Source organism: Cicer arietinum, chromosome 4, assembly GCF_000331145.2.
Source record: "Cicer arietinum cultivar CDC Frontier isolate Library 1 chromosome 4, Cicar.CDCFrontier_v2.0, whole genome shotgun sequence".
Lineage (NCBI taxonomy): Eukaryota > Viridiplantae > Streptophyta > Magnoliopsida > Fabales > Fabaceae > Cicer > Cicer arietinum.
The window spans coordinates 12195942-12215103 of NC_021163.2; the positions used below are offsets into that span (position 1 = coordinate 12195942).

The 19162-nt window shown below is 29.7% G+C and overlaps 4 protein-coding genes across 6 annotated transcripts in view; 3 read left to right on the forward strand and 1 right to left on the reverse strand.

Annotated features, from left to right (window-relative positions):
* LOC101494057 (pectin acetylesterase 9) overlaps positions 1–2264 on the forward strand; it is a 10287-nt gene extending 8023 nt beyond the window's left edge. The window contains exons 8-15 of the mRNA XM_073366976.1: positions 1–87; positions 182–242; positions 741–791; positions 870–947; positions 1063–1168; positions 1351–1499; positions 1869–1985; positions 2076–2264. The exon at positions 1–87 is cut by the window's left edge and continues 15 nt beyond it. Coding sequence (XP_073223077.1) covers positions 1–87; positions 182–242; positions 741–791; positions 870–947; positions 1063–1168; positions 1351–1499; positions 1869–1979 — 643 coding nt within the window. The 3' untranslated portion in view covers positions 1980–1985; positions 2076–2264. The remainder of the gene's footprint in view (positions 88–181; positions 243–740; positions 792–869; positions 948–1062; positions 1169–1350; positions 1500–1868; positions 1986–2075) is intronic.
* Positions 2265–3871: 1607 nt separating this feature from the next.
* LOC105851886 (cysteine proteinase inhibitor 5-like) lies at positions 3872–4198 on the reverse strand. Its single transcript, XM_012714667.1, has one exon. It carries the CDS (start codon positions 4196–4198, stop codon positions 3872–3874), a length of 327 nt encoding a protein of 108 aa, XP_012570121.1.
* A 6943-nt stretch (positions 4199–11141) lies between these two features.
* LOC101500429 (uncharacterized) lies at positions 11142–11576 on the forward strand. Its single transcript, XM_004496777.1, has one exon. The coding sequence runs from the start codon at positions 11142–11144 to the stop codon at positions 11574–11576; it is 435 nt and encodes a 144-aa protein (XP_004496834.1).
* A 740-nt stretch (positions 11577–12316) lies between these two features.
* The window catches only part of LOC101494371 (tripeptidyl-peptidase 2), a 17572-nt gene continuing 10726 nt past the window's right edge, over positions 12317–19162 (forward strand). The window contains exons 1-14 of one of the 3 annotated variants that reach the window (XR_012162713.1): positions 12317–12966; positions 13382–13460; positions 13553–13626; positions 14177–14286; positions 14389–14469; positions 15199–15285; positions 15844–15986; positions 16886–17036; positions 17130–17252; positions 17396–17479; positions 17586–17773; positions 17895–18069; positions 18169–18290; positions 18387–18466. Coding sequence is in view for 2 of the 3 variants with exons in the window: in XM_027333727.2 (XP_027189528.1) it covers positions 12441–12966; positions 13382–13460; positions 13553–13626; positions 14177–14286; positions 14389–14469; positions 15199–15285; positions 15844–15986; positions 16886–17036; positions 17130–17252; positions 17396–17479; positions 17586–17773; positions 17895–18069; positions 18169–18290; positions 18387–18466 (2023 nt within the window). In the remaining variant the exon portion in view is untranslated. The remainder of the gene's footprint in view (positions 12967–13381; positions 13461–13552; positions 13627–14176; positions 14287–14388; positions 14470–15198; positions 15286–15843; positions 15987–16885; positions 17037–17129; positions 17253–17395; positions 17480–17585; positions 17774–17894; positions 18070–18168; positions 18291–18386; positions 18467–19162) is intronic. The other 2 variants (XM_027333727.2, XM_004496500.4) reach the window with 2 other exon arrangements.

Sequence of the window (19162 nt, forward strand, 5' to 3'; positions counted from 1 at the left end):
CTTTCATCATTGCGACAGCTTCACCAAGTATTTGCCAACAGATGCTAGTGTTAAATGCTTGAGTGATGCAGGTTTTTTCCTTGATGGGTATGTTACTTTGATTTACTCCATCTTGAGTCATTTCAGCAAAATGTTCACCTGTATCATTTGACAATCTTAACACCAACATTCCCTTTTGCAGAAAAGATGTCAGTCTCAACCACACTATGAGGTCCTTTTTCAAAGGCGTAGTTTCGTTGCAGGTAACTTTCATCAAATTAGCAATCTCTATACGCATTTGTGTTTTGAAAATTGTGTTAATTTAATCATGGACAAAAGTTTATGTGCTTCCTGAAAGGAGAACCGAAAGAGAAATTTATTTCCTATCAGATATTCATGTCTAAGGTGAAAGATTAATAGACAAGTACATAGCATATTATAATTAGAAATTACTGAAAGTTTAAGCATTAAGCAACCTATTGGGTGGATACAATTTTGTAGTTGCAAGTTGCATATTTTCGCAAAGATTGACAACTTTGTGAACTGCATATGATGTTAAAGATGCAATGATCCTAAAGAACTTGCAACAACAGATGAAACAGGTTCATGAAACTTGAATTGACCTTTGTGAAAATTTGTATCACATTAGAAAGACAATCAGTAAAATCATGACATAACACACACAACGCAAATGAAATAAGGAAGCCTACCTAAAACTGCTGAGAGTAAACTGGCTTACATGACAAAGTCTTGTGTAACAGGGGGTAGAGCAGAACCTGAACAGAAATTGCATCGCGGCGTTTAAGGACTTGGTATGTTTTCTCATGAACTTGCATCATTAGCTCATGAAGATTGTACAAGATTCTGACACATTTCGTGTTTCCATGCAGTGCTTCTTTCCACAATATGCCTTGAAATATATAACAACACCATATTTTATCTTGAACAGTGCCTATGATATATACCAAGTAATAGTTCTTTTATGCAATATGTATTTTTGTTCCAAACTTCCTATGTAGTACATTAGATTGAACTCATAAATTTTGTAAATTATGAACTGAATAAAACTTCAAATGTCATCAGTTCCATAATATATTGGCGCCATCTTCAGCTGATCCCCATGGGATCTGGAACCGCTGCAAGCTGAACCTAGGGGCATGCACACCAGCCCAAATCAATACATTGCAAGGTTCCTCATCCAATTTTTCTGCCATAGTTTTCTCCCATGTTTTTTAAAAGTTTTTTAGTGTTTATAAACATGGCAGTAATTTTCCCTCCAAAGAATTAAGTAGTTTACTCCATACACATGTTCTAATTTCATCATAATTGTAAATAGAACTCACTTTCCTTTATTCTATGCACTTTATTCAGGTTTTAGGATCGAAATGATTGAAGCTTTGAAACCCTTCTACTTATATTCGAACAAAGGGGGAATGTTCTTAAATTCATGTTTTGCTCATTGCCAAAGTGAATTGCAAGAAACATGGTTTGGACATGATTCTCCAAGAATAAAGAACAAGGTAACCTATTATTTGTATGACAGCAAAATTTGATGATATACCTGTTCTTTGTATGTTAGATCTTAACTAATTTATTGGGTGAACATTTATGCTAAGGAAAATAGTGATCGACTTCTGATGACTACTTAAACCTACGAAATCCTTAAAATTGGAAGAGGAATTTGAGGTCTAGCAGATAATCAGTAAAAGATATTTGAACTATGTTATTAGTGTCGCAGTATTATTTATAGTGTGAACTTTGAAGTACCATTCCATCCTTGGGCCAAAAATTGAGGCTTACGCTTGAAAAATGATGCAATTTTTGTTGCTTTATCTTTTGGCATAGCGAAAGTAATCAGCAACATGGTTAACCTGCTCTACCTTATACAGACTATTGCAGAAGCAGTTGGTGATTGGTATTTTGGTAGAATCAATAGCAAGGAAATAGACTGTCCATATCCATGTGATAAAACTTGTCATAATTTGATACCATTATCATAAGCTCAGGTAACGCCTTATAAAATATATATTCTAGTTCTCTTGGATATCATGGTGACTTTATGGTCCAATTGTCTGACTCAAATTAAAATGTTGCAGGTCACTTGGAATATCAGACTGGAATTTTGTCTACTAGCTCTCCTATCTGAGTTCCATGAAAAAAGGACTGAAGAGATACTTTTTTATATATTCAAAGTCATACAAGTGTACAAGAAAACAAATAAAGTATAAAATAATGAAAAGAATAATTTTTGCGTAATAAAAATCAATTGGGTTTTTTCTCTCTCATTAACTGTATGCCATGTTGTCATCCCCTTCCTTACTCTCTATCTCTCACTAATTTTCATCCTAGTACTATTTACCTAGCAATCCATAAATAAATGGTTTATATGCTTATGCATTTTTTAAGTAAATAAATGTACCGTCTTTAAATGTTTTCAACACCTAAATGACGGTAATAATTTGAGGGTTGAGATCTGGTTTTAGGATAAAGGCACACTAAACATATATTTCCATTGACAACAAAAGCAACCGATTACATTTTATTCTATGATCTTCAGTAAAACAGGGGTCATTATTTTTCATGGCGGTTTTCTTTCATGACTTGTTAGCAAGCTAATGGAGCAAGCAGTTTAGCAGGTTCTATTTTGGTTTTTAAATGTGTGCGCTGATGTTATTATAATAATATCTGATTGAATGTAATGAAATTACAAAAACATCTTTAAGTGTATCTTTTGTTGATAGTTTTATGAATCTAATTATTAAATGTAAAACGTATTTGATGATCAAACTTAGGAACAAAAAAACACTTTTGAAAGGTAAAATGAACAACAAGAAACACATTTAACTCAATTCTTATATTTGTCATTGCTTAAGTGAGATGCATATCTATGACCTTTTTGAAGGTTTTCCCAAGGACCTGTATTCCTAAAGCATCACTCAAGATTCTGAATAGCTCAGTATTTGTGTATGTGATTACTGATTAGGCCACAAATTCAGTCCAGTGCTTGCAACTTCGTGAGCTGAATATTTTAAGCTACGTGTTTGATTAACAAACTAATTAACAACAGAAAGGGAGGACAATAAATAAGTAAAATATTTGCTTTTCAACCCAAATATTTGCTTTTCAAAATTAGTTTACTGTGACTAATTTACTATGAAAATTTTCGAGTGAGAGGGACACTCGTGTGTATTAGTTTACTACGACTAAGACGATATCTTACCAAAACATGGCCAAACATATCCGAGTCATGGACCACAACCCCTACTCCTGTGAAAAAAATGAGATAGTTTACTATGTCTAGAGACCCATCAAAAAAAGATTGAGACTTAGTTATGTGTCTAAAAAAATAATAAAATATTTTTAATATAAAAAAAAATTAAATTTATAGATAAAATTTGGAGAGTGAATAATCCAATTGAAGATAAGAAAACCTTATATTTTAAAGGGATTCACATTTATCTCCTTCAAATGGATTAGGGAGACTCAAACTCATGCAAACCTGTATTTTTATCATTTGATCAAACCCTTGAAATTTAAATTTGAACACTTTAGTCTCTATTTCAATTTTTATAAAATAGGATTGTCTTTCTTTGTCAACAATGTCACTTTGCCGTTATTATCGAGACCTTGTTGTCCCTTAATTTAGTAATATAAAATCGCGCTTTACAACCATTGTGGGGGTCATGTTGTTCTTTGATTCGGTGATATATCGCATACTTAATTTGTTCCTTTAAATATTAGACAACACCCAAAAATGCTAAGTTTTCAAATAAGAATTTTTTATCCTAATTGTGAAATATCAAAACATAAATTTTGATTCCAAGGCGCAGAGGATAATAAAGATCGATGGTGTAAGATAATTAGCGAATAATGAATAATATAATATAATAATTTAAGCATGAAAAGCTCCAAATGCATTGAGTTTCCAAGTGACAGACACATTGGCTGCATACATGTTAGAAGTGAAACCGTCATTGGCGGAAAGGATGAGGTGATACTTGTAGCCATTCCCTCCAGAACGGTATTCAGCTTGGACGATCTTCTCAAACGTCAGCTTCATTCCAGTTAGCCTGTCGTCCTCCTTAACAGCGAAATTGCCTAAAAATTTCATAAGTGGATCGTCCACGTTTTTTACCGGTCTCCAACTGCGTAGGACTTTCGAATCCACTGCCGCTGTAGAGGCCAACATAACAACCACAACAACAACAAATGATTTCATTTGGAGTCTCATCATGCTTGTGTCAGTTACTCTTTTCTCGTTAGCTTCTTTTATATATATATATACATACATTCACGTGTAACAAAATATAACTAATAAGGAATATATTTATTTGATATAAATTTATATTAAATACGTTAACTTTCTTCGGTAATTCACTTTTGTTTATATTTTGGTAACATTGCATATGAGTTATGCTAAGTTCATCGTATCAATATTTTTTACTTTTGGAAATGAATCAAATTTTGTCAAACATTTCACTCTCTTTCTTGTTTTGTATTTAATTTACAGGTACTCTCCTCCCAATCCCAAAGTAATTCAAATCGAGTAAATTTGTTTTATATTTAATATTCAAATATAACGGATGTAATAAATATAACATTTAATAGTTTTGGTCAAAACAAAATACAATTATTAGTATACTATTGTATTTAATTCGGTCAAAATAAAGACAGCATTATTTTCTGTCATATTTCAACTTTTCTTTTTTTATATACTTTTTGTACTTTAAAAAAAAAATACTCACTCTATCTTCATTATAAGATTCATTTGACCGTTTATTTGTTTTAAATATAAAACTTTTTACAAATGGAGTGAAATGTTTGACCATACTATAAACATTTGAGAATTTATCATTCAAATTTTATAAATTTATTTTTATAAATATTATTTTCTCTCGTGCATGTGGCACTTAAATGCAATTAATATAATTTTATTTATGATTCAAGTAAATAAATAATAAATGACAATGAAAAAATAGAATCATATATTTAATTTAATTGAATAATTGTACAACAAAAAATTTATTAATCCGAAAAAGTACAATGTTTGTGCTAATTGCTTAATCAAGATGTATTGATATTTTTCTTATAATAAAAACACCCCGCGAGTCAATGATACGTGTCTTTACACATAATTACTATCTATGAGAAAAATTACTCGGACAAAATAATTAAGAAATAAATCCACAGTAATAAAAACTCCTAAATACAAAAATAAAATTTTAAACCGTTTCAAATATTGAAACAGTAAAACCTTTTTTCGATTTCTCTGTTCATCCTTAAATGAAAAAATTATGAAGACAAATTTTAAAAAATACGACTTGAAAATGATGCACATGTTGTAATATGTCAATTTTTCTCAAAAGTTTATATATTTGTGAATATATTGACCCTACAAAAATATTATGTGAAGACATTATTAGCAATGTTCTATTGTTGATTAAAAATATAAACAAAAAGGTACAAAAGTGGTGTTCATAAAATGTACGGATAGCTTACACATATGTCTTCTTGTTCTTATCTTTATTTTTTGCATTACAAATGAATTAGAATAGTTACAATTTGTTGTTGCCTTTTACATATGTGTTGCATTATCTAATTTTATTAAGTTTATAAGAATTTTACTATTTTATACTGTTAACATGTATGCTATGAACTTATTTGCATATTCGTCTTTTTGTTGTTGACAAGTTTGTATTTTATTGTTGTTTTTATCATCTTAATTTAAATTAATATTATTTTTTAATAAAAATAAATAAATACATATTGTGAAAATCAACATGCCATATGTATTAATTGACATTATACACATATTGATTGTTAACGATTTAAAACAAACCATTATGGTAATATAAAATTTTGAAAAAAGAAGATATAGCATTTCATATATTCAATTTGTATTTTTAGTAATGTTTTTATAATTAAATTACATAATTAAATAAATATTTGATTTTTTATAACTAACTCAAAATATATTTAAGAAATTTTTGAAACAATTATAATTAAAATGCCATTTAGGAAACATATGACCACAATATAATTTGATTTTAATCATCCTAAATTAATAATTGTTTCAATTAAAATATGTTAATCTATACTGTTTAAAAATAAAATATTTTATAATGAAAATTGTACACACGAATCAAAATAATATTTGTGATATAACATTTAATGCAGCTTTTACAAAAGTTGAAAATCAAAATAAGTTAAAAGTTTGTAAATGACATATTCATCATACCATAAATGACACCCGGAATTTATGTATTTAAAATTGATGGCTTAGTATCTTAACTAGCTTGTTATAATAGTGATATAATAATAGAGTATTTCATAATTCTATAACAAAATTAAATTAGCAACAAATTAAATTAATAACTTAAGTGGAAAATACAAATTTTAATTTGTAATATATAAATTCTAAAATTAATTAATAGTAATTAAATTAGTAACAAAACTTGTGACGTAGGTTTTATGTTTGAATATATTTCTTAACAAAATCAAATCGATACCAAAATTTGTAGAAAATCAAATGAATACCTATGAAGTAAATTAATACCTATCAAGTAAATTACATTGTAATGTAAAAATTTCAAAATTGACACCAAATAAAATTAGTAGCTTGTTGAAAGAAGTTTTGGGATGTCGATATATATACAAATATAAGTATTGTGTGTCTTCATTGTCTACTCTAGCCATAACTATGTACTCAAAAAAATTTAATAAGTTAATTAATTTCAGGTAATATCGAATTTTTTAAGAGAATAAATCTTACTAGTAACAATTGTTGGTTATATTTTACTTACCTTTACACTTTAAATTACTATTACCTTTTAATTAAACTCTAAATTACTAAGATTTTTATTTTAGAACTAGAGAGTTAAAATCAAAATCACTTGACACTTGTGGCGTGAACTTGTGTTTAAAAAGTGAAGATTAAAATTGTTTAAAAAAAATGTATATGAGACTAAAGTTTGAATGAGATTTCTGTATAGGTTAAAAATAAAAGTTAATATATTTATAAGATAAAAAATATATTTAATTGTATTTAAAAAATATTTGAAACAAACTAATATACATAAATTCACTTTATATTTTTCTAAATTGTCTCCAAACATTTAAAAAAAAGATTGTATTTGATACTAAGTAATTTTATAAATAATTTTGCTTTATTTTTTTTTTCCAAGATTGCATTGTATATACTAATCTAATTACATTGTATATACTAATGTCTAACTACATTGTCTTGTTACCTTTTGTTGGAAGATTGGTGAGGAAAAGGGAAAAACTTATTTATCTTCCAAGAAGATTGTTCATGAACATTTTGAAGAAGAGGTATGCTTGTTGGTCATATTTGGCACAAGAGCTTCCTTGTTTTCTATCCATATTTCTTGGCATGACTGAATATGCATTTATGCGCAATATTGTTAATCTTTTAAAGTTGGGGATAATTATCTTTATAGATTTCACTCAGTAATATTTTTTGATGTTCTGCATTAGTTAATTTTGCTATTGAAAACCCACCTCTGTAGAATCTTCCATATTATCTCAAAAAGAATTAAAAATCGGTTGATAATTTAATCCAACTTTATTTTTTTATATACTTTGTAGGAAGCCTTACGCTGTTGTTGTATTTTTTTCCCTGTAATAATCATTTTAATCACAATTAATTCATCGGTAATTTAATCAAAGAATGATTGATACTTACACACAATCACACATACGAAAGCTTTTCTGGTGACTTTATAGAGGGCCACACTTTGGATATTAGGCTAAGTAATTAATCACAAAAATTATTAAGTTGAGTAATTAATCATTGATATTTACATTCGATCTCTTAACTTAATTTTATATAACACTTGATTTTTTTTATTTAATTTTATTAAAAATATAAAAAATAAAAAATTAGTTTATTTGAATATTTAAGTTATGAATTTTATGAAATTTGCATTACATTGAAGATGATAATTGATTTTATTTGAAAATTTTAATGAATTTTTATAAAAAAATAATAACAACATTTTAAAACATAAAATATCAAATTATTTACTTAAAATTAAATAAAAAATCAAATAAAAAAGATGAAAATATTATTTAAAATTAAATTAATTAGCCACACGAGGTCTATTTAATTATTAAATTAAATAATTAATTGCAAAATCATTTTTAGAGTAACCGAATTTCTACGTGTATAAAAAAGAGACATTTTCTATTCTTAAAAATGGAGACGTGCCTCCTATAAGTTTTTCGCACCATACGCATCTTAGAGAAATTGTTATAAATGCTCAAAAAAATAATTATAAGAAAAATGAAAGAATAATATTCTTAAAAATGTACATGTGTCTCTTAGATGTTTTTGCACAGTAGACATCATAGAGAAAATGTCATAAACACTCCAAAAAGTAACTAAAAAGAAAAAAAGAAAAAATAATAGAGGAAAAGTGATTTTAGGTTATTTATTGGTCTAAAATGGAAAGTGGTTTGGGGTTATTTATTGGTCTAAAATAAAATTATCTCAAATCGTCACTATACAATTTATTTTATCTCTTAAAGGCGATAATTGATTTTTCATCTTGTTACGGTTTTTATTTTATACAAACTGATACATTAAACTTATTTCAGTTGGTTAAGTGCGACAATTAAATTTTTTATTTTATTACGGTGTTTATTTTATTAAAATGGATACATTAAGTTTAATTCAATGGATTAAATGAGACAATTGATTTTTCAGTTTTGTTATGATCTTCATTTTATTAAAAATTGATACATTAAACTTGATTCAGTGAAGATAAATTTAATCAATAGTTTTAACGTGTTCAAGATTGTAAATTTAAACATAAATATTTGAATCACTTTAAATTTGTAGAATTTATAGACGTCCTACATTTTATGCTATAAACATGTATGATGTTAGTTTGTTGACATATTTATTATTTTTACTTTTTTTGACAAATTTGTATTTTATTATTCTTGATTAATATATTCTCTTAATTTAAATTAGTATTATTTTTAGTCAAAAAATTGAAAAATAATAATAAATACGTATTGTTAAAGTCAACATGCCATATGATTAATTGATGTTATACATATATTGAATGTTAACGGTTGAAAATTAATCAGTATGGCAATGTAAAATTTTGAAAAAAGAAGATAGAATATCAGATACTCAATTTGTTTTTTTTATAGTGTTTTTATAATTGAATTACATAATTAAATAAATAAACAATTTTTTATAACTAATTCGAAATATATTAAATAATTTTTTAAACGATTATAATTAAAATGCTATTTAGGAAATATATGACCACAATTTAATTTGATTTTAATATATTCTAAATTAATTATTGTTTCAATTAAAATATGTTAATCTATACTAATTAAATATAAAATATTTTATAATTGAAATTGTACACACGTGGACTTTTCAATGATGTTTGCATCAAAATAATATTTGAGATATAAAATTAAATGCACCTTTTATAAAAGTTGTAAATTAAAATAAGTTAAAAGTTGTAAATGATTGGTGAGTTTGTTTCAATTTTTTTATTTTTAAAAAAGCTATAGATAGAGATAAATATGTGGCAAAATTGACAAAAATACAAAACTTACCTCATTAATGAGAGAAAATGATGTCATTACCCAAGTTTAATGAGAGAAAATGACATCATTACCCTAAGATTTTTGAAAATCCCAGATTGTCTTTCCTAAGTTGTTATTAGGTTTTCTTTACCAATCTAATTTAATTTATTAGTTGCGTTTTTTCTTTCATGCACACCATTTTTTTCTTTCCACGTCTTTTTCTCAAACTCATCTAGGTTTTCTCTGCATCGTTATTTTGTTTGAGTGTGTGTTTATTTATTGTTTTTTAGGAGTACTTAACTACAATGGTCAACTTTAAAATGTGTCTACGAAATAGATTAAACTAATAAATTTGAAAATGTTCAATTTAAAATATTTTAATTGTTTTGTTAGAGTAAATTTGACAAAGATTATAGTAAGTACCAAGTAGTGACTGATTATGAATAATGAAACTATAAAGAAGTTTCATTATGAAATATTTTAAATATATGATTTAATATTTTTGTTGTCTTAAATATCAATTAGAATAATTAGAATGACAACTAAAAAAGATAAAAAAATTATGAGAGTTATAGTCTCATATATAGACACATTTGTATGTGAAGAACATCATGTAAATTGATATGGGTAGAACATCACATAAATTAGTACGTGCATAGGGATTATAATTTATTTTTATGTCCTTTACGATAATTTTGTAGTTTAAAAAAATAATTTTTACAAAATTGTATACGAACATGTTAAAAATATTTAAAAAAAAAACATTTTTATAATAGTAAACAGATAATAGTTAAAAAAATTTCTATGAAATAATCACTAAATTATTTTAAACAAAACTCATTTTTATTTAAACTCAACCAAACGTACACAATTTTATAGTTTAAAAAATCACTTTTATAAAAGTATATACAAATAGATTAATATCATTTAAAAAAAAATATTATTACAATTAAAGAAATGGAAATAAAAAATTCATTTTTAAACAAATATTTAAAAAATAATCTCTAAATTTTTTTAACTTGAAATTATTTTTATCTGTAATCAAACAATGGTATCTAAATTAATCTATTTAAAATTGATGGCTTAGTCTCTTAACTTGCTATAATAGTGATATAATAAGAGAGTATATTCACAATTCTAGAATGATTTTATTCTCTGTTTTGGTTTGTCATGGGGATATGTATTTGATTAATGAAGTTCAATACGTATTCTCATGTTTCTTCAATACTAATTTATCTTTCTTACTGTGTCAGGTTTACTAGTCATGGCACAAGTAGCTGGTAATACGTTCATTGTTCGTCAAACGAAATGCACTATTTTGTGTTGCAAATGTGGTGTTTCAATGGAACCAAACGCAGTCAATATGTGTAAGACATGTTTTGCCTTAGAAGTTAATATTAAAGAAGGATTAAAGAAGTGTCACGTACTTGTTCATTGTCCTGAGTGCGAAAGTTACTTGCAGCCACCAAGAGAGTTTCTGAAATTTTGCTTGGAAATGTTGAAGAAGAATATGAAAATGTATAAAGTGAATTTGGCAGATGCAAAATTTATTTGGACAGAGCCTCATTCTAAGAAAGAATGATACAATGTTTTCAATCAGAACTCATTTGGGCCATCTTTTAAAGGCTGGTGATTTAGCTCTTGGTTATGACTTGTATGGTGCTAACTGTAATGACATTGAATTGGACAAGTATAGAGGACATATTCCTGAAGTGATTTTGATAAAGAAGAGTTATGAAGAGATACGCCAGAAGACACGTGGGAAGCCTCGTTCTTGGAAGCTTAAATCACTTCCCATGGAGGTTGATGATAAGGTTAGAGTTGAACTGGATCATGAACAATTCTTAAACGATTTAGAAGAAAATTCTGATTTGCGGTCCAACATACCTTTACACAAAAATAAAGAATATCAGCCATCAGAGGTGGTATCTCTAACGGACGATGAAAAACTTCTAATGGAGAAGTTGATGGCTTTTAATCTCTATGAGGATGAATATGAGGAGGATCACATGGAAGAATAAGCAAAAATCACTTATAAAATAGAAATCTATTTATTGAATCTTAGTTTTGTTGCTGTCAGTGATACTATTTTGTCCTTGTTCTTTCAAATGTATTTAGATCTGAATAATTATCACTTTAATTCAGTGAAATACTGCTTATTTGGCCTGATTTTTGAATCTTATTTTGTATTTGATTTTTAGGATAATAATCCTTTTACGAAGCTTCTATAGTTTTGAATAATTTATGCTTATCAACGTCACTTTCCTTAGCTTAATAACAAGTTTGTTGCTCTAGTACTAAGAACAAATCTAGTATCCATGATGAAGTAAGCTCGTTACCATGCCAAATGATTAATGGGCAATAAGATTTGAAAAAAAGATTAAAGTTAATTTCAGCATGTAATGCGAATGTGCAATCGAGGGAGTAAGTTCTTGTCTGTGCTTTAAGCATTCATGCAAAAATTGTACAAGCCCATTATATTGATTGAATAAAAAAAGAAGACTGTTTTTAAATTGTTTACATCAACAAGTAAATTACAATAATACCCATAATTTTAAGTTATTTGGAAAATAAATCATATTTACTTTTGTACAAAATCCTAAGGTGTAATTTTCGAAGCTGTCCCATTGACATGAGTACTGTTGGTAGTAGTCGTATTCATGACACAAGTGTAACACAATTGGCTGATAATTGTTTCCTTTAAATTTGTGTTCATAAATTAGATATTTTGGTTTATGCATATAAATAACATCTATTGAATATTGATTTGATCTCTAAAATGAATGATTTTGGTAGCCATAACTTGTGAAACCAAAAAGTTGTAGTATATGTAAGAGAAGAGAAGAAAGAAACGTAGTAGTAGTAGTTCAATCAAGGGGAGTGCAATGTTTACTAGTAGTCAGTTAGGAGGGAAGTGGCATAGAAGGTTGGGAGTTGAATGCAGTAGCAGCATGCTACCACTCAAATCAAATCCACCTATCCAATTCCATCCCGCTTCACACTCACACTCAAAGCGCCACCACCACCCTCTCTTCCAAAATTACCAAAATACCATCCACCACATGCATAACCAACACACATTCTTCCTCAAACTTCCCAAATTACCCTCACCATTTCTCATAAAAAGCCTTCACCGCGCAAACCCAAAACTCATCGCAAGAAATTCTGTTCTCTCCATTTCCAACAACTCAATGCTTTCATCTTCCTTCATTTCTCGCTCTGCTGCTGCCGATGAAATTAACGATGGCGAAGGGAACACCACCACCAGCGATACTGCTTCTTTCCGCAAATTCAAGCTAAATCAGTCAACCTTTTTGGCTTCTCTTATGCCCAAAACGGAGATTGGTGTTGACCGTTTCCTCCATTCTCATCCACGCTACGACGGACGTGGTGTTCTTATCGCTATTTTCGGTACACATTTCTTAAACCTCTTCCCTTTTCGTTGATTTTCAACTTCCGTTGTTCTTGATTTTCCAATTTTAGTTCCGCATGTGATGAATATAGCTGTAATTCAATTCAAACGTGAATTTAGTAGGAGCCACATGAAATTCAACTAGTAATGGAGAATGTGTTGTTAGTACTCTGCTAAAATATAAGTAAAAAAACCTTTGGGAAAACTCATAAAGACGAACTTGTAATAATTGGATTGGACCACTGAGTTCCGTCCTTGGCTTGGTGCCTATCTAATTTGCTTTATTTAAAACAGTTCTGAAGACTAATGTATTGTGATATGTTTAGTGTTATGGTGTAATTGGTACTGCCATACTGGTTCATATGACAAATATATATAATCATGACATGAGATCCCCATGTTTTCACTTTTCAGATTCTGGTGTAGACCCAGCTGCTGCTGGATTACAGGTTACCTCAGATGGGAAACCAAAAATTCTTGATATCCTTGATTGGTAAAATAAAGCAACTTGACTTTGAAAGTTTATTTGAGATATGCATGATTAGTTCGCCAATAATATGTGATACATTTGTTTTTAATCTTCAGCACTGGTAGTGGAGATATTGATACGTCAAAAGTGGTGAAGGCTGATGCTAATGGTTGTATTTCTGGGGCATCAGGTCAGAAATTCTTATATATTACATACTGTTTTTCTGTTTGCAACTTGTCTGTACCATTCTACATATTTGAACAATAAAACTTCATATCTCTACATGTACTAGGTGTGATGACTGCACACTTCTTGTTAGTATTAGTAATATTAAATTTGTACTTGAATGAATGGAGAGAAGTCACAATTGTTAGCTTTTCACACTTCTTATTTTTAATGGGAAAAGGATGGCTAAAAGAAACTTAAACCAGTTACAGTGAGTAGGACACTCTGAATTCAAATTAATACCAAAATTTCACGCGATTTTAATACTTGATTTCCAGTGCCTGAATGATGTAAGAAATCACGGGTTTAATTTTTCCCACTTCAACCATGCTGATGATTTTTGTATAACCATTTCTTTCTTTTTCCTTTGTCTTCCCCCTCTCTCAAATTTTTTTCTTCTATAACCTCACAATATTTTTATTTCCTGTTACGTTTTTCTCTTTATTCTTCCTAGTGAAAGAAATTCGGAATAAGTTCTTGTCTGTGCTTTAATCATTCATGCAAAAATTGTACAGGCGCATCTTTGGCTATCAATACTTCATGGGCTAATCCTTCTGGTGAATGGCATGTGGGTTATAAATTGGTTTATGAGCTTTTTACAGAAAAATTAACCTCTCGTTTGAAGGTATCAATATAATTTCATTAAATGTTATCGTTGCTCTTTTAGACTTCCTATGGCTAATCAATCAAATTTCCCCTTTTCCCCTCCTAAAAATTTTAACTGCAGAAAGAAAGAAAGAAAAAGTGGGATGAGAAAAACCAGGAGGAAATTGCTAAGACTGTAAAACAGCTTACTGATTTTGATCAGGTAAGTTGAAAAATTTATTTGATTCTTTTTTTTGTGTCACCACCTTATTCACATATGCTCTACTCATAAATGTTTAATACTTACTTTGTCCAGTAGGTACTGATTATCACATATAACAGAGACAAGCTATTGCATGTGTTGTCGCATTCATACTTATTAGATGTATCTCTTATTGTCTGAGTATTTTCTTTCTTTTTTTCTCCTTTTTATTTGCTAGCATAAGTTAAATACTGTTTTTGGGAAAAGAAAGGAACTTCTTCCCTGCTTTGGTTTGGTGACAGTTGTACCTTTTCTATCATAATCCAGTATTCTACTATTGTTAGTTTCTTTTTGCAAATGATGAAAAGAAAAATAGTCTCATACCCTTAAGAGTACAAAAAAAGAAAAAAACAATATTGTCAGTGTAAAACGCATTTACACATGCATCCAATAATGTTACACCTTGTAGATACTTGTGCATCATGGTGTGATTTGATTGGATGCACGTGTAAAAAAGTTTTACACAATCAACTCAGAAATTAATCTGAGCTGTGTTGTTATCGTTTCCTTTTTGCTACTCATACACATTTATTTGTTTTCTTTATAGTTTTAGTGACACTATGAAGTCGTGGATTATATTTTTTTCCTAATTTTCTCAATAACTTTATGTTTCTGCAGATATAATATTCTTGTTTGCATAAATTTTATATCTTCTTTTCCATGTAACTTGAAATATGATGCATTTTTTAGCAACACCGCAAGGTGGAGGATGCTAAACTCAAAAAGACTTGTGAAGATCTCCAGAATAGACTTGATCTTCTTAGAAAGCATTCTGAGGTGGGTTGGACCTGTTATTGCCACCTTTTCCACTTCTTGACATCGGAAACTATTAATTTATTATATTATCCATTAACTATCTGATACTCAATTTCTTTTATCATCCAACATATTGTTTATGTGGATAAAATGGTTGAATTGTTGTGGTGTGCGAGGGTCTCTTCTTAATTGTGATTACAACCAAGTGTATAAAGTAATAAAGGAACTAAAAAAAAGTAATAAAGGGACTAACTAGGAGCTAATTGCTTGCTTAATTGCAGTAATCTACATAATTACATTTGACCTTAGCCTGTTATTGACATGCATGCTAAGTAGCTCTGCTACTGCAAATTATGCTCACAAGTTGTAGCAATGATAATGTTTTGAATAAAACAATTGTATTTGTTGAAATCTGAAATATTGTTGGGCCACAATATATTTGTTGCAAAATTCCCGTTTCTCTCTCAGTAAAAAGTACTTCTATTCTGCATTGTGCTTGTTTACTTGCCTCCCGATCATGTCCAGTGTTTAGTAAATTGAGTTTTCTTACTTAAAAGGCAATGTTATTTTATGTTTTAGAGCTATGATGATAAAGGGCCTACCATAGATGCCGTTGTCTGGTATGATGGAGAGGTTTGGAGGGTTGCTCTTGACACACAGAGTCTCGAAGAAGATTCAGATTGTGGGAAGCTTGCTAACTTTGTACCTTTAACTAATTTTAGGTAGTAAGTACATTTGATTGTAAGTGTTGGTCTAAATTTTAATCTTAGGTAATTGCTTATGTGCAAAAAAGTCTTGAGAAATTGGAAGATACTCATTTTTAGGCAAAGGATTTCTTATTTCTGATTCCCCGTCTGCTATACACACCACTAATTAGTCAACTTTTTCCTTGTTTGTCAAGACATATAAGCCTCTCTAATTTAACTTTTCACCCTTTTCCTGTGCGTTAAATAAAAAACCATGCTGTCTTGTTTAGTTATTATGAGTTTGGTTTTCATATGTTACTCGTACTTCAAATAAATGCTTAACAGGATTGTAAAGTATATATAAGCAGAATGATGCACACATTTAAATAGGGCATAAAGGAAATTGTGAAGTATTGCTGATGTCTTCTTTGATTTAAAATTGTGTTAAGGAGTAAATTATCTCCTGAAACTGAATGAATGATGAATAGGACTTGCATGGAGTTCTTGTGTTATTTTTGAATCATTTATTTCTTCTGAAACATTTTAAGTTTTATGTTATGTATATGTACATACTACATAGTATTTTCATTTTGGAGACAACAGTCTCAAAGCTTAGGCTAATAGGTTAAGACACTAGAATGATTTTTATATTATATTCCTAACACACTCCATTGCAGAAGAGCCCTTTGGCTTGAAGTATGGACAACGAACATACTCATCTATCTTGTGCTTATATTCAACTTTTTATTAGAAGATTGAAGTCGACAATGATCAAATTATTGACCAACTGGTTATATAGGCTTTGATACCATGTTATGAACTAACCGTGCTAAAGCTTAAAATATTAATGTTGATTCTTGAAACAGTTATCATTTTAGCTCCAATCAGTGTGGCAGGTACTAAAATTTCAAATGATTTGAATGCTAACTATCCAGGACTGAGAGGAAGTATGGTGTCTTCAGCAAATTAGATGCTTGTACATTTGTAGCGAATGTCTATAACGATGGAAATGTCTTAAGTATTGTAACAGACAGCTCTGCGCATGGCACCCACGTTGCTGGTATAGCTACTGCATTCCACCCCGAGGTACAAACACAATGTTATCTATTTTGCAAATCCTATGAAAAACATTTATCATCCTATAAAAAACATTTATCATCATTATGGTATTATTGTTAGGAGCCATTGTTGAATGGAGTTGCGCCTGGAGCACAATTAATATCTTGTAAAATTGGAGACTCTCGCTTAGGTTCAATGGAAACTGGAACTGGTTTGACTCGGGCACTGATAGCTTCTGTGGAGGTGCTTCAAATGATTATTTTTCCTCATTGCATATCAACTATTTGAATAGATTCATTTTTTATATTTGTTATTTTATTTCCGGATTCCATGATTTTGACTTAATAACACATTGTAGTGAAATCCTTTTCCTGCTTCTTTTGCAGCATAAATGTGATCTTATCAACATGAGTTATGGGGAGCCAACATTATTGCCAGACTATGGACGTTTTGTTGACCTTGTGAATGAAGTATATTTTGAGACTTCCCATTTAAGTTTTAACTAGGCGAGTTATATCTTTCCTTTGTTATTTTCCATTGTCTAATCTGTAGATGCTTTGGGTTATTTATAAATAGGTGGTAAACAAGCACCGTCTGATATTTGTGAGCAGTGCTGGTAATAATGGGCCAGCTCTAAGCACAGTTGGTGCACCTGGTGGTACGTCTTCAAGTATCATAGGTGTTGGCGCTTATGTTTCTCCTGCTATGGCGGCTGGTGCTCATGGGGTTGTTGAACCTCCATCTGAGGGTCTTGAATACACATGGTATGTTTTCTTTTCTGTGTAAACATTTTAATTGGATGATTGATGGGTTTCATTTATATTTCACTTGGTTCTGCCGGGTTTACATCATTATCATTGCATGATTGATGGAAATTATTTTCAGGTCTAGCCGAGGACCGACAGCTGACGGAGATCTTGGTGTCTGTATAAGTGCTCCTGGTGGTGCTATCGCTCCTGTTCCTACATGGACCCTTCAACGGCGTATGCTCATGAACGGGACATCAATGTCATCTCCATCAGCCTGTGGTGGGATCGCATTGCTCATAAGTGCAATGAAGGTTCTGTGATGTTATTCTTATTTAGATTTTATGATTTAGTTGGTGGAAGTACTTTGTACACATTTCCATAATATTCCGATGTGTATGATCTGCATTCAGGCAGAGAGAATTCCTGTGAGTCCATATAGTGTGAGGAAGGCCCTGGAGAATACAACTGTTCCAATTGGTGATTCACCGGAGGATAAATTATCCACTGGGCAAGGGCTTATGCAAGTTGACAAGTTCGATATTTTCCCAATCTTTGTCTTCAAGGAAATTGTAGTAAATGGTAATATTATAAGACTTGTTATTGACTTGAATCAAATAATCAATGACAGGTGTTATGAATATATACAGAAGTCTCAAAATATTCCATGTGTTTGGTATCAAATAAACATCAACCAATCTGGAAAAACAAGTAAGTTCACATTTTCTCATGGACATTTTGCCTTCTTCCTTTGAGAAACAAGAGACAGGAAATTGATATTTGTTGTATTCCCCTTATGCTTTTGTTCATGTTTGTACAATTATGAAGCATGTTTTGTATCATCGATTACCAAATTGTTTGAAGATAAATGATTGCTGCATTCTGTTTTTTATTACCGCGGTGCCTTTTTTGCCTAATAAGAGTGAACATGAGTGCGTAATATGGTACTTGTTAGAATATTAGAAAATATCTTATAATATCTTTTATATTATATTAGAGTATGTTGAGTTATTTTCTATGACCAATTTATAATCATAGAGAATCTTAGAATATCTCTTATTATTATTATTATGATTTATTCCTAATTTAGGATTTAGTCTATGTTTCTCTATAAATAGAGATTAGTATTGAGTCTATTGTAATCAAATTAGCATTAAGCTATTATCAATAATATTCAAACCCTTATTATTTTCTCTCCTCATTTTCTCTAAAATCCCACAACTTCAACATGGTATCTAGAGCCTATTTCGATCCTCCTTGAACAATCTTGTCGTTGTTCCGCTGCTAAGTTCCCAACAGTTTGGGAATATAATTCTAGTTTCTCTTTTCTAGCATGATCATTCCTTTTTCTGATTACTATCACTTCCGTCCACAATCGTCGCTGCTGCCCCGTCTGCTACTGCCGCC

Bases quoted from the DNA above. Each gene is read 5' to 3' on its own strand.
- LOC105851886 (XM_012714667.1), bottom strand. From the start codon at position 4,198: ATGAAATCATTTGTTGTTGTTGTGGTTGTTATGTTGGCCTCTACAGCG.
- LOC101500429 (XM_004496777.1), top strand. From the start codon at position 11,142: ATGTTTTCAATCAGAACTCATTTGGGCCATCTTTTAAAGGCTGGTGAT.